This window comes from Polyodon spathula, chromosome 56 (genome assembly GCF_017654505.1).
Source record: "Polyodon spathula isolate WHYD16114869_AA chromosome 56, ASM1765450v1, whole genome shotgun sequence".
Taxonomy (NCBI): Eukaryota; Metazoa; Chordata; class Actinopteri; order Acipenseriformes; family Polyodontidae; genus Polyodon; species Polyodon spathula.
The window spans coordinates 84,800-98,351 of record NC_054589.1 but is presented as its reverse complement, the minus strand read 5'-3'; the positions used below and the strand labels follow the sequence as shown (position 1 = coordinate 98,351).

The following is a 13,552-nucleotide window of genomic DNA, read 5'->3' as shown; positions in this document are numbered from 1 at the left end:
CATTAAGTTTTCTGTGGGCTGTATGGACCCAGCAACCCAGCAGAAAAGAAATCCATTTTAGAACTGCTTTCTAAGTAACACATTATAAAAAATCCTTCACTAAATGCCATCAAGAAAACAAACGTTTGATTGGCATTTAGCCTGTGTGACATTTGGTTTGCGTTACAGGCTCCTGCTGTCTGAGTAGTTTTCACAGCCAGCAATGAGAAGCTATTATTATCAGTCAGGGAGCAGCGCTATGAAGACAGTATAGGGTTAGTAGAGGAACACTTCAGGCATTTCCATCGAGTTAGACGCTCTACAGGTCAGCTCAAAAGGCAAACATGGGTGTTTACAATGAAAAGGGGTAATTATAGTTTTACTTTGAACACACTGAAAAATATGAATGAATCTCTTGATTGAATCTCTTGTTATTTATTTATTTTTTAATATTTGAAGTATTTGGGTGTAATAAGACTGCCTTGCATATTTTCTTCATGTCATATTTCCAGCATGTCATGTGCGTGTATTTTTAGATGGTTGGAGTATTATTTCTCTTATTATGCATGTGAAATAGAAATAAGATACTTCTTTGTTGAAATCAAACTGTTTGAATGAGAATATTAAAACTCTATTTCAGTTTTAAGGTGCTGGTATTATAACCCACCATTGTTTTTTTTTAGACCATTAAAATGACTTTTAGGATGTATTTCTTCTAAGAATGTATTTCTATTTTTTAATGTTACAAAATGAAAAAGATTGATAGTAAAAGAACACTTAGAAAAGACTGCTCATTGAAATGTGTGTCAAATACACTTCTTCACTTGAAACCAAACTGTGTTTAATAGTAAGTGTTTAGTGCCATTATACTGTTGTTTTAGAAGAAAGATAAATCTTTTCATCTTATACAGCAGGCCTGCGTCTGCATATTTGTTAGAAATGCAGTATCTTGTGTAGGTATAATATTTCTTATTTACCATTACTCATTTTTTTCTCTGCTGTTCTAGGGAAACTGTTGATGAATCCAAAAACTGCGCCATGTTACCTCCAGATAAACCTAACGCTCCTCACCACCGAAGCAGGGCTTGCAAGACAGTTCCATATGATGAGGTGGTGTTTGCAGGTATTGTGTTGTTCAGTCAACCAAAAACCAGACACACTGGTAATCCATTGCAGTGCCACGTTATTTCATCTGTTATCCAACGGTGTTTTTTTTTCTGATGGGGTAGTTAGCAGTTTACTTCAGAGTCACAAACAGGTAGCACATTAAGAATCAGCCTGCAGTTGCAATTTCTTTTGTCTGAAACCTTAAAATGACTTCTTGTGTCAAAGACAAAACAATTCCAGTACATCTTACCTTATACAATTCCAGTACACCTCACCTAGTTTTTGTTATGGTATTTTTTCCAAAGCTACTGGAACTAAATGTACTGCTCACTCCTTCCAGATATTGCAATGCTGCCCTTGACTGATTGTAATAAACATCGATTTGCTGGAATTGTTCCGTTACCTCTTTGTTTTTTAGATCAGCTTCTAATGGAGAGCTTGGATTTTGTAGCCACCCTGTCTGTCTTACGGGACTTCAAATGCCCGGCAGCAGGAGTGCACAGGAAGCAGCCGAGAAAACAGTCAGGAGCTTTTCACATTCATTCAAAAAATGTATAAACAAGCTCAGAGATGGAACCAGGTCTTAGCCATTAATCTTCTCTGTGCCTCTGATGAGAGGTCTTGTCATTCCACTGCCTCTCCTAGTGTAACCTAAAGAAAAAATAAGCATGGTTCCAAAAAGACTCCGCCTTGCTACATGGAGCCTCATAGGGATTCATTGCAGTACTTTAGTACCAGAACAGTTACACAAGGTGCAATACAGGTAATGCCATTTTAACTGTGTTGCCGTTGTTGCTAATGCTGTGGTATGGTTCAGCTGGGTTGTTGTCATGGTAAAACACTAGTGTTTGGTACTCCAATGCAATTGTATTCCAATGCTATTTTATTATATTATAGCTTATGTTGAAATAGATCTATAGCTATGCTGAAATAGTAAAATTCTGTGGGGTCTTCATTGGGTAGAATGCTTGTGAAAATGCTTTACTGGTTAATCAGTGGATATAAAAAAGCAGAGGCTGGGTGCAAAGCGTTGACCACGAATGCATCAAGCAAGGATCTTAACCACTATGCAAAGGAGCCGTGCTCATCGACAGGTGTGGCTCTACAGCTTGTTTTAAAACTCATCTCACTGACAGGCGTGTGACGACACTGCCTGATACAATAATGGTTGTAGTTCTTTGTAATGCCCATTCGGTGTTACCCCCCTTTTTGCAGTTGGAGGCTGGAGTATAAATGACCCTGCATCCCGAGTGGAGTGTTACTACCCCCAGATCCATGAGTGGAAGGTGAGGGCACCAATGGTGAAACGCCGGCGCGACGTGGCTGTTGCTGTACTTGGTGACATGATATATGCTGTGGGAGGTCACGATGAAATATCCTGCACCAGCAGTGTTGAAAGGTACTTGTGTTCCCCTTTGTCCCCCTTTGATAGAGCACAACAAGGTATAGTCCATTGTAAAAGCTCATTTACATCACACTGTAGTGCCCCAAATGTGTAGTAGCCTGGTTGTACAAAATATTGGTAACATTTACTGTATATTTACATAGATATAAGATATGACTCAAACTCTAGCCTAAATCCAGAATAAACTTAATAAATGCAATGTTGAAGTGGTTCTAGCTAATTAAATCATTCCATAAAATATGGTACCAGATACATTTTTTTTTCTGAATTGTAATTATATGTTCTTCTTTCAAAACTGCACATATAACATCTACATAGAAAATTATTTTGGTGTGAAATTGAACAGGATTGTGAGACACTGCAAATCAGTGTATGCTACATTATACAGGTAAGGATATACAGTATATGGGCAGGTACAGTATACACTGGAAAAAAAAAACTGCAATTACATTGTAGTATCAACACTTTTAGTTTAAGTCACACATCAATTTTGTTAGATTGGTGCTTTGTCTGGGTATTTCATCAGTACAAAAATTTAATAACATGTACTCCACAGTCAAATAAATCTTAAGGTTTCAACAGACTATCAGCCATTGTTTGCAGTAATCCTAAAAAAATCCTAATTTTAAACTCGCTTTTGACCAAAAGGAAAATTTATACATAGCATATTCCCAACCTGGATGAGAACAATAGGAACTCAGGACACTGCCTTTGGCACCATTCTTAGATTTACAGCAACAATGAAACGTCAGCCTCAGGCTTAAAGGTATGATGTAAAGTGTATGTGTAGATGCTCCTGGTCTGTGGATCTTCCCAGTGCATTTCATTACTGAACAAATCAGCAATCTACAATATCTACGTGCTACTGTCCATTGACTATTTTAGAAACATGACCTAATATGGCACAAAGAAACACAGGCATATAATACAAATACAAACGTGTTTCAGAAATGGTCTAAGGTGGCATAGCTGGTTCATTTACAAGCTTCTCAAGTCTGCACTAATGGATGTCTGAGTTCAAATCCTGGTGAAATATGCTTGATTAAAATATCAAAGTTTAATCAATCAATCTAAACATGCTTTAATAAAGCAGTCCCAATAGGTTGTAGAAACTGACTGGAACTCATCCACATTGCAGGCAAGCCTGGCCTGTGCCCATCTTTGAGCAGATTCTTGTTCTAACAGAATTGGATACTGCATTAACACTATTTAAATGTACCCAGTGTTTAGAGTTTGAGCGTTGAATTGTTTTGTATTCAACACTACATACTGAATTAAAAGAAAAACTGTTTCAAATGACACCTGTAGCTAAGCAGATGCAGGGCTTCATTTCAGGAAAATAATTCCCTGAATACTCTGTATTTGTTATCTAAAAAGTATGCTCAGTGGTTATTCAGCCATCCTGATTCCTGCAATACCTACGGTATTTAAAAATGACCCTGATAACTAGTTAATTGATTTATTATAGCTACACAAATGAATGGATCTGTTTATAAGAAAACAATGACTTTCCAAGCAAGCGCAAAGCCATTTATGAAGAAAAATGATTAAATCTCAATATTGTGTGAACATGCTACACATCGTAATGCAAAAATAAACAAACTAAAAACAAGTCTTCCTCTTCAAACTACAAAAGGCGTAACCGTCATTAAACATAATCTTAAGATACTGTAAGAATTGTTATGGGAAATGTTTGGGGTATTGGTTCAGCAATGTTTGACTTGTCATGCCTGTGTGATTGAGTCAGGAATTGTTTAGTAAGACTGAAGAGAGAGTGGGAGTAAAGAACGTGGTGACTGTCCTTGTTTTTTTCAGTTATGTGTACATATCTGATTTAAATAAACCAGTAAAGTGTTGCAAGGACCAAACAGCCTTGTCGGGTTTGCTATGAAACCCCCCATACACGCTACAATATATACAATGCATTTGTTTTTTACTTGAATTTAAATAAATTAAATATAATAAATATGGCCATAAGACATTTCAGCTCTGTTTTAAAAACAACACTTTGGGTTGCACACTCTGCTTTCAGGATTTAGAATTGCAATATGTTATTCACTGCTAATGTACCTGCATGACAAATGGCTTTTGCATTCATTATACAATATGTAAAAAATGGTCCACTATGTCTATTTTTATTTATAAGATTAACCCAATAACTCACAAGAGATTAAGTCATGTGTATGCTATATAGGTCACTCAATAAGATAAATATGTATACTGTAGATAGAAACCTTTCTATCTAAAAGTAAAATCTACCCAGACCTGAGTGGGTGGCTATTAATGGTGTGTGTTGCCGAGCTAATTGACTGACACACTTTTCATTAGAGCTCTAGTGCTAATCTGTCATAATTCTAATTAAAAAGAGATACTTATGCACACTTAGCCTGATGTCATTTAATATACATGCATTTACTGTCACCGGCACTGACTTTTAAACAATCATGACAGCGTGAACAAAACCAGGGGTGCAGGCTAGGATCGACTACATACTAAAGGACAGCTTTCCATTCTGTGTCTCCAATATATAGTGTTTCTCGTCAGCCCGGTCATCCTCCATCAAAAAACCAAACCGTTCTATATTAATACCATTTGGCTTCTTTTGAAGGTTGTGTAACATGTATAGGTTGTATTTAAATGGCTAAACGAGGTCTAAAAAGAAGGCAAAGGGTGGTCACACCAAATATTGATTTGATGTAGATTTTTCTTCTGTTCACTCACTTTGCATTTTGTTAACTGATAAATATAAACTATTAACATGTCTATTTTTGTCATTCTTACTTTACAGCATTTTTTCACACCTGCCTAAAACTTTTGCGCAGTACTGTGTGTGTGTATATATATATATATATATATATATATACACACACACACACACACACACACACACACACACACACACACACACACACACACACAATAATAGGGAAATACAAAAATAATGTTCCTTAAGTAATGGAATCAAAGAGTCAGTGAGAGAGTGTTTCCTGGAGGGAATGGTTTTGTTGTAACTCCGTTCCACCCTCATGTTTATGCAGTGAACAAACAGTCAGTACATTTTCCATCTGTATTGTTGGACTCTGATTAAAATCAACTTGTCCAAGTCAATATCTGCAAAGGTTTTGAGTGTTTAAGCAGATTCCTTGGTATATAAATGGGGCAGAGGTGGCGCAGCAGAACAGATTCACAAGTGTGTGCCTTGTCGTTTGTTTCAGGCCTGGGTTTGAATCTGTCTCGTGCCTAAATCTGACTTTACCTGGCTTTGAGCTTAGAGCTATCCAAGCGATCGATCACGAGTCATTAAAGAAGGGCCCGTTATAGCTGCTGACTTCATCTCGCCACACGGCTGAGATTGTCACTGCCTGTCAGTGCCATGTCAAGTTGTCATTAGAAGATAAATTTAAATCCAGACGCACAGCCTGGAATGTCAGGAGGGGGACTCTTAACCTGGTTGTCTAAACTAGACTACTTAATCAGCAATTTGAGAAAGAGCAGAAACGGCTGCTGACGGGCCGATTAATTTAGTTGCATGTATGATGTAGCTTGTAGCTGGGGGTTCCTGAAACTCACAAGGAAATGTATTCCCTGAACTGACCTTTTCCAGGTATGCTTGACAGTATGTTCTGGGAACTATGTTCATAAATTGCTGGTAAAACTTTAGGTTAAAGAAAGTTCTCACTTTCTGTGCCTTACTCTCAGGATATGTTACACTTGCACTTCCTGGTTAATCTCACCTCAGCAGTGCCTGCTGGGTCAGAGCCTGACACTGGCTGACAGCATGTCAATCAGTAGGGGAAGCAGCTGGTTGGCTAATGATTGGAAAGAAGCCGTTGATACAGGGTTGACCTGTTCATATTGTATCCTGTTCACTCTATCCTCATATTCCCTCTCAAAGGTACGACCCCAAATCAAACACGTGGAGCAATGATGTGGCCTCATTGAGCAGTGGGCGCAGTGGCGTGGGGTTGGCTGCTATGGGAGGGTATCTCTACGCCATCGGTGGATATGATGGCATCACCTGCATGAACATGGTGGAGAGGTAACAATTCATAATATTTGTATCTAATTAAATGTAATTTGATTGGCACATGAAAGTGGGCTTAAGGTAAGGTTTAAGAGTTCAAAATGGCCATCACAAGTTATCATATGCACCGCACCGTAATATGATGAATACCAAAGTATTATCCGTACCAAAATCTGACAGGAGGTTTATGTTCCAGCTTTGCAACTACATTAATATGGTTGATATGGTTGATATGGTTTGTTTGACTTTGTTTTAGATATGATCCTCAAGTGAATATGTGGTTTAAAGTTGCTCCAATGAGCTCCAGACGCAAAGGGGCTGCAGTGGCTGTGTTAGATGGGTACCTGTATGCCATCGGAGGCTCTGACGAGGATTCAGCTCTTAACACAGGTACTAATAGAAATGACTGCATCACACTAGCTAATATGATCTTGAAGATAAATATACAATGATTGTGGGAGACCTTTGACATCCAGGTCAGGGTCATAGAATGGCCAACCCTCTGTTTCCGTTATTCTCCCAGCAGGTGTAGGACCAATGATGCAATCAGGGTATAATTTTGTACGCGTACCCAGCTAACTTGGTTCCTGTTGATATTCAAATCTGTCAAACAACAGCAGGTCATGCATGCCTTCTTTCGCAAGGCACTGTGCAGATTGTGTGTTGATGTTATCTGTGTAGGCTATGGCTGTGCAGATTGTGTGCTATGGCTTTCGATATCAGAATGCACGATTCTGGTTTTATGTTGTTCTGCTGCTGGTGGTTTTCCATGGGACATATTTCAAACTGTTTTAAAATCAATCCAGGTGGCAACAGAAAATATAACCCTAGTAGCTCCTCAGTGGCTCACCTAAAGCTATGGTCAAAAGTTTTGCATCACCTAGAGTTTTAGTATAACCATGGGAAATACATACGGAAGTGAAAACTTGCTGTACAAAAATACTGTGGCAATCTTGTATAATGGAGGAACGAGATTGTCAGGGAGAAACAAGCAGTTTTCTTAGCAGTTGGCAGGCTTCCATTTCTGCAATTTTTTTTAACATCGTTTGCTCGAGATTATTGGCTTCACTGGCTATTATTTAACATAGTTTATTTAATTTAACCAGTTAGCAGATATTTTCAATAAAAAGGAGCATGTTCCCCTGTGTCTTTAATGTATGACTCCATGGTCAATACCTGTTAGATACTTAACCACAGTGACAGTTACTCTAGCGAGCTGAGTGCGAGAGCAACTAACAAAAACAAGTTCATTTATCTGCTGGTAATGACCGCTGCAAGGATAGGACATTATGTGGACATTTTGGGACTGCAATGACATGTTTCAATGTTTCAAAGTTCTGTTAGCTTTTTAAGGACATCTATGGTACGATCACTGCTCTGCTCAGAACCTGATTGGGATAAGACGATCAGAGAGGTTATAATTTATTTTTTTAATCTACAGTACTTTAATTTAAAATAATATTACATTTTCTAACTATTCCAGCAGAATATGCTTCCGAAAAGACTCCTCAAAGCTAATTGTGGGGAAAGTAAGGCGGGGAAGCTTATTAGCGTTGCACAGGCTTCAGTGCACAATGCTTGACCTATGGCCTGCAGTGCACTGTGCAACACTAGTATGCTTACCCACACTTGTTTCAATTGTTTGTTTGTTTTTTTTTGCAGGAACAGTTTTTTTAGAATAATGATCTTAGCAGAAACAGCAATATAGGATTGTATAAAACACACATAATAGGATATTTAACTGTTCATGCTTCAGAAAAGTAACTCAATCTTGGCTTTCCCCAGTGGAGCGTTACAATCCCACGGAGGACTGCTGGTCTCATAGCCCCTGCATGGGGGCTTGGAGAGAGAATCCAGGCTGCTGTGTGTTTCAGGGTATGATCTACATTGCAGGGGGGCGTGATGAAGTGCTCCAGCTCTGCACTGCCGAGCGCTTCGATCCACAAAACAACAGCTGGTCTCTGGTCAAACCAATGAGGTGCAAACGAAACCAGGTTGGCGAATGCAATATACTGTACCTGTGTCAGTCTTTCTGGTAAACCAGGCAGTGACATTATAATTACGGTATGCAGCATATATTAATCTAAATATCTATAGCTATCTCTCTAGTAGATAGATTTGAATATACGGTATACTTAAATAAGACAAATTAAACAGTTTATCTAATCTTAATGTTACATTTCAATGTGATATAAATCACCTGATAAACATACATTTTAAATTATTGTTTTTACATCAATATCACGGTCTACTATGTTTTATACAGTATAATGTTATTCTGTACTGTTTAACAAAAATATCAATCCGTAACTCTAAATCCACTCAATAGTACAATTTGTAGTAATACTTTCATTTTAGTCTTACTGTATTGGTGCCGCAGGGATATTTAGGTGTTTATAAGTTCGTTTTGTTGTATTTGTTTGTACTGATTGAAGTTATTTTATATTTAAGTGAATCAGGATAGACCTCTTGGGGTGTTTGTTTCCCACACATTCAACACACAGCTCCGTGTCTTGTTTAATATATCAGGTGGGTCTTGCAGTTGTTGGTGGAATTCTGTTGGCTGTTGGTGGTTTCGATGGAACCACTTACCTGAAATCAGTTGAAGCGTATAGCTTGGAGACAAACACATGGAGGTAAGAAATGTCATAGTTTAAGTCTTGTACTAACTGTCTAGGTCATTCTATACCAAATCAAGCTTTTTTACTATCTCAGATTTTGATGATGGTGCGTTAACTTATCATAAATCACAAAAACTAAGACTGTATTCAGGAGCTACTATTTTACATAAAGCGTTTTAGAACTGTGCAGTATGTCCTATGAAAGGGAAGACGACTGTACACAGGGGTACCGAGACGTCTGTGTTAAGCTGCTGTATCTAGTTCATGATATGCTCTTCTGTTTGTATTAAGTAGGTTAGATCAGCCAGTCTCTTTATGTTAGTAAGCACTAGCACCACCTAGTGCACAGCAGGGTATTGCAGGGAAAACAAAAAGAAAATTGACCCAAAGTTGCAGATTACTGAATGGCGCTGGCCCTTACTTCTATAAAGACAATGTGGAAGATCTAGCCTGTGTTACATGTGTCTATGGCAGACGACTAGAACTGAAGAGAAGCTCCTGAACTCTGGTGAACTTACATTGACACAGACTTCTCAAAAATAACATTATTGCAGTCATTGCAATAAGAACATCTCTGAAAGATTACAGAAATGTACATTATAAAATGGAAGAGGACAGTTAAAAAAAAAAGTCATTTGAAGTGACTTGCTTATGGTTGTTGCTGATTACCTTGGTAGTCTTTTAATGGATTGCTTTGCTCTTTGTTCAGCTAATCTCTGTCTCAGTGTAAAAATCTGAAAGAAAATAAATCAATAATGCAACGAGTGGTCTTGATAGGTTTATTGATAAAGAGATTGCTTTTAATTAAATGATCACAAGGTGCATGTAGTCAATATTACAGACAACCGAAAGGCTGTATTAATTCTGTCAACATGCTGTTCCTTGTATAATGATGACTAAAAAAATGGAAACACCTACATTATGTAACACACCGTTTTGTGTCTTTGAGATAAAACTGGTTTCTGTTTTTTTTTTTTTGTCTGTCTATTTGAGGGGAGAAACATTAGTAAGAATCCAGATTCATAAAACATGTGTATTCTTTTATGACAAGCTTCAAAGTATGCAAAGTCTTTGAAAATCGTTTTACACAACTCATTATTTTTCGGTCAGTATTATTACCGCTGTAATTTGCAAGCATACTTGTTTGTTTTTAATTGAGGGGAAAAAGTAAATTAGACAAAAAAAACTAATTAAACTGTTTGTGTTAGCTATAACAAACTTTGCACTGGAGAGAACACTTCTATTCAATACAAATCTGTCCCTGTAACTTAATACAGTCTAAAACTATACTCTTACTAAACAATACGAGTATTACAGGTATTCAGCAATTCTGCAGCAAAACTATTTTTATAAGAAATTTGCCAATTTCTTGATAATTAATGCAATTCCGTATTGATTGTTCTTTTATTGCTGGCAGTGTTTGTATATTAAGCTATAAACCATGCTGGTAAAATCTCTTGTGTTCATCTGTTACCGTTATCCTTTCAGACACTATGGGAGTATGAAGTGCAAGCATCCAGGAGGTGGAGTCTGTGTGGTGAAGATGGAGCAGTGCGATTCTTTGATCTCCTGAACAGAGCTAGGGAATGAAAACACGCAAGAAGATTCACTTTAAGAGTCTAATATCAGACCTTGCATACTTGCATAGTTTCCACTGTATTTGTACGATGAATAAAGAGATCACTATTGTGCATCACCCCCATGGTTACAATACCAGCTGGATAGCATAGAGCTAAAGGCTGGCGGTATTAAGATCTGCTGCTTTTTAGATCATTAAAATACTCAAATGTGACCTATTATCGGAATTTAATTATATACTGTATATTTTTTTCTTTGTAAATTAGGTCATAAATGTGTTAATACTTTTGAAGTATTCTCGCTAATCGGAACTACTCGATACGAGACCCTGTTCACATTAGTAATTTGAGCAGTGCTCACTGTAACCTGAGCCACACTTTCACTGAAGGTATCAATACGCACAAGCTTGAATAAACATTTGAACTGTATCTGAAGTAGCCCAAAAGCATTTCCAGAACAATGTATCACAGTCCATCACCTGCGAGACCTCAGCCAAAAACCTGCTTTGGGCTGAGGTCTCGCTGCTGATGTACTGCTATATATTTGTTCTGCACAGGCCAGGCCCCCTTCTGACCCTTTGAGGAGAACACTACGCACAGCAGCCTATTTTTTCACAGAAACGGCTACAGTACCAATACTTGCAGAAATGAACTAGTCTATTGCCTTGTTTGTGTTTTTTACATGACTACCAACTACTCCAATGTTGCTCATTTTGAGGTATTTTTACATCAGCAAAGTATTTTAATGTGAGCACCACGTTTAAACAGCTCCAGTCTTCAGTACGTTGTTTAGCATCGGTGATAAATATCAAAGACGATATTGTTTAAACACGGTGCTCACATTATAACATGTATGCAAAATAGTGAAAAATGTACTTGAAATGAGCAAAACTGTACTTCTGGTACTAGTTACATAGGTTGCTATTAAAATCAATGAAATACTCGTGTATATGTGCAAATTTCGAAGAAACACTAATATAGCAAACATGCTTATTCATTTGAAAAATTATATTTGGTTTTATATATATATATATATATATATATATATATATATATATATATATATATATATATATATATATATATATATATGTCAAAGTTTTTTTGTGTACATGTCTTACTTTCAGGTAGTCCTGAACTTCCTTGGTCATATAACCTGGAGATTACAACTGTCCACCATTCAACGCCTTGTCATTAACCAAACTGAGTTTGTAGTACAAATATCATTTCAATTTTGTTTTATTAATTTGGCATTTGTCTCTTTCACCAAATGTAATGTAAATACAATACAAAATCGCATGTGGTTGACCATTTTTTGTTTGGAAATGACGATATTATATTTCAGTAAATGTATTATTTACATTTTAGTAAATTTATTATTTATAACAGCTGGAAGATATATACTGTCTATGATTAAGTTTTCTTATATATTTAATTAAAATACCTTTAAAACAGACAATTAAATGCATGAGTTAATGCACGTCCCCGTATATTACATTATGGAAAATAAGGTGTTAAAATGTTTAATTTAAATTACAAAAATAAAACATGGAAATTAAGGATGTCCTCGTTTGACTTTTTACAGAAAACACGAACATCAGACCCTTAAAAATGTTTCGCATTTTTTAAACGGTGCTTGTTTAGAACCGCCACCAGGGGGCGATGTACTATAGAGATTTAAATCACCGAACGTGCATGTATACCACTTTACATTTTATCCAAGAAAAATTTACATCATTTTATCAGCAAATGTATTTATTTATAACAGCTGGAAGATATAATGTGCAATCAATTTACTTAATTTGGTTTGGTGTAGACCTACACATTTAATAAGTAACGTTAGGCAAGTTATAAGGCTGTGTATCATATTGGTTTAAAAGTAGGTTTTTGTATATGGACTATTAACACAAAATGTGCAGCTTGGTTAACATGTCAGTAAACTAGTTGTTAGTATTTTTTTAAATCGTGATAGGCAATGTCTTACAATAATGCTCAGGTCTGTATTAAAATTGTTTTCTTATGCAACCATCCCTAAAGACATTAACTCATGGAAGCTACTGAAAAAATGCAGACAAAAAAAAAAAAAGATTATCTCTATGTTATAGCCTATTACAGGATAGCTAACCAACATGATGTCATATAAGCACACACAGTCTGAAAGGTATGCGTGTTATTCAATGCAGGACCATAAAGACGTATATGCATGCCATACTAATATTTTGGTTTCCTTGAGGAGACCGTTATTTGTCGATTTCCCAGCCGACAGTGCTTAAATAAATCTAGACATTTTATTTCTAAGGACTTCCAATAGGTGGCGCCTTTTTATATACAAACTTGCCAGAAATGAGCTGGGTTCCTTTTAATCAGAACCCCGCTGTTGTAGCTACAGGAATATGCTTATCACAAACGGGAGACTGGTTCTTGGGAATGTAAATTATGGTATCATCGCTTTTTTTTTTTAATATTAAAAATATATGGCACTTCCAACAACTGAGCAATCAAACTATATTGTATTTTCTTAGATGCAGAAAATAATACACGTTTGCAAGAATTTATTTAACACAGTGTGGTTGTTATTTTGTAAAGATGTACAAGAGAATTGACAGTGAACTTGATGCTTTGGTCAGGCGTTGCTGAGTCGGTCCTCGGGAAGGATTGTTGCAAGCTTTGCCCCAGATGCAATTTACCAAGGAAGACGCTTTTCTCCAGGGGACGTTTAAATCAACCGCACACCAGGGACAGGCAGTTGGATGTCAGTCCACAATGTGTAGCGAGTGCTATACCAACCAGACCTTTGTTTATGATGATGGGACAGCACATAAATGCACAGCCAGGTATA

At 36.9% G+C, this 13,552-nt stretch overlaps 1 protein-coding gene across 2 annotated transcripts; it reads left to right on the top strand.

Moving 5' to 3' along the window:
• Window positions 1-231: 231 nt before the first annotated feature.
• LOC121307484 (kelch-like protein 20) lies at window positions 232-11,740 on the top strand. Of its 2 annotated transcripts, none has more exons than XM_041239660.1 (8): window positions 232-304; window positions 987-1,102; window positions 2,302-2,485; window positions 6,387-6,530; window positions 6,772-6,905; window positions 8,301-8,509; window positions 9,045-9,151; window positions 10,625-11,740. In XM_041239660.1, the coding sequence occupies exons 2-8, from the start codon at window positions 1,018-1,020 to the stop codon at window positions 10,707-10,709; spliced, it is 948 nt and encodes a 315-aa protein (XP_041095594.1). In that variant the 5' UTR covers window positions 232-304; window positions 987-1,017; the 3' UTR covers window positions 10,710-11,740. The 2 variants fall into 2 exon arrangements, with proteins under 2 accessions (XP_041095594.1, XP_041095593.1); XM_041239659.1 differs by having other exon boundaries at window positions 232-346.
• Window positions 11,741-13,552: the final 1,812 nt, after the last annotated feature.

What these genes read in the sequence shown, in the direction of transcription:
- LOC121307484 (XM_041239659.1), top strand. Translation starts at nt 324, where the DNA reads ATGGGTGTTTACAATGAAAAGGG. An exon ending in TGAGGTGCAAACGAAACCAG is followed by an intron (nt 8,510 to 9,044) that starts GTTGGCGAATGC and finishes TTAATATATCAG; the next exon opens with GTGGGTCTTGCAGTTGTTGG. An exon ending in TTGGAGACAAACACATGGAG is followed by an intron (nt 9,152 to 10,624) that starts GTAAGAAATGTC and finishes TTATCCTTTCAG; the next exon opens with ACACTATGGGAGTATGAAGT.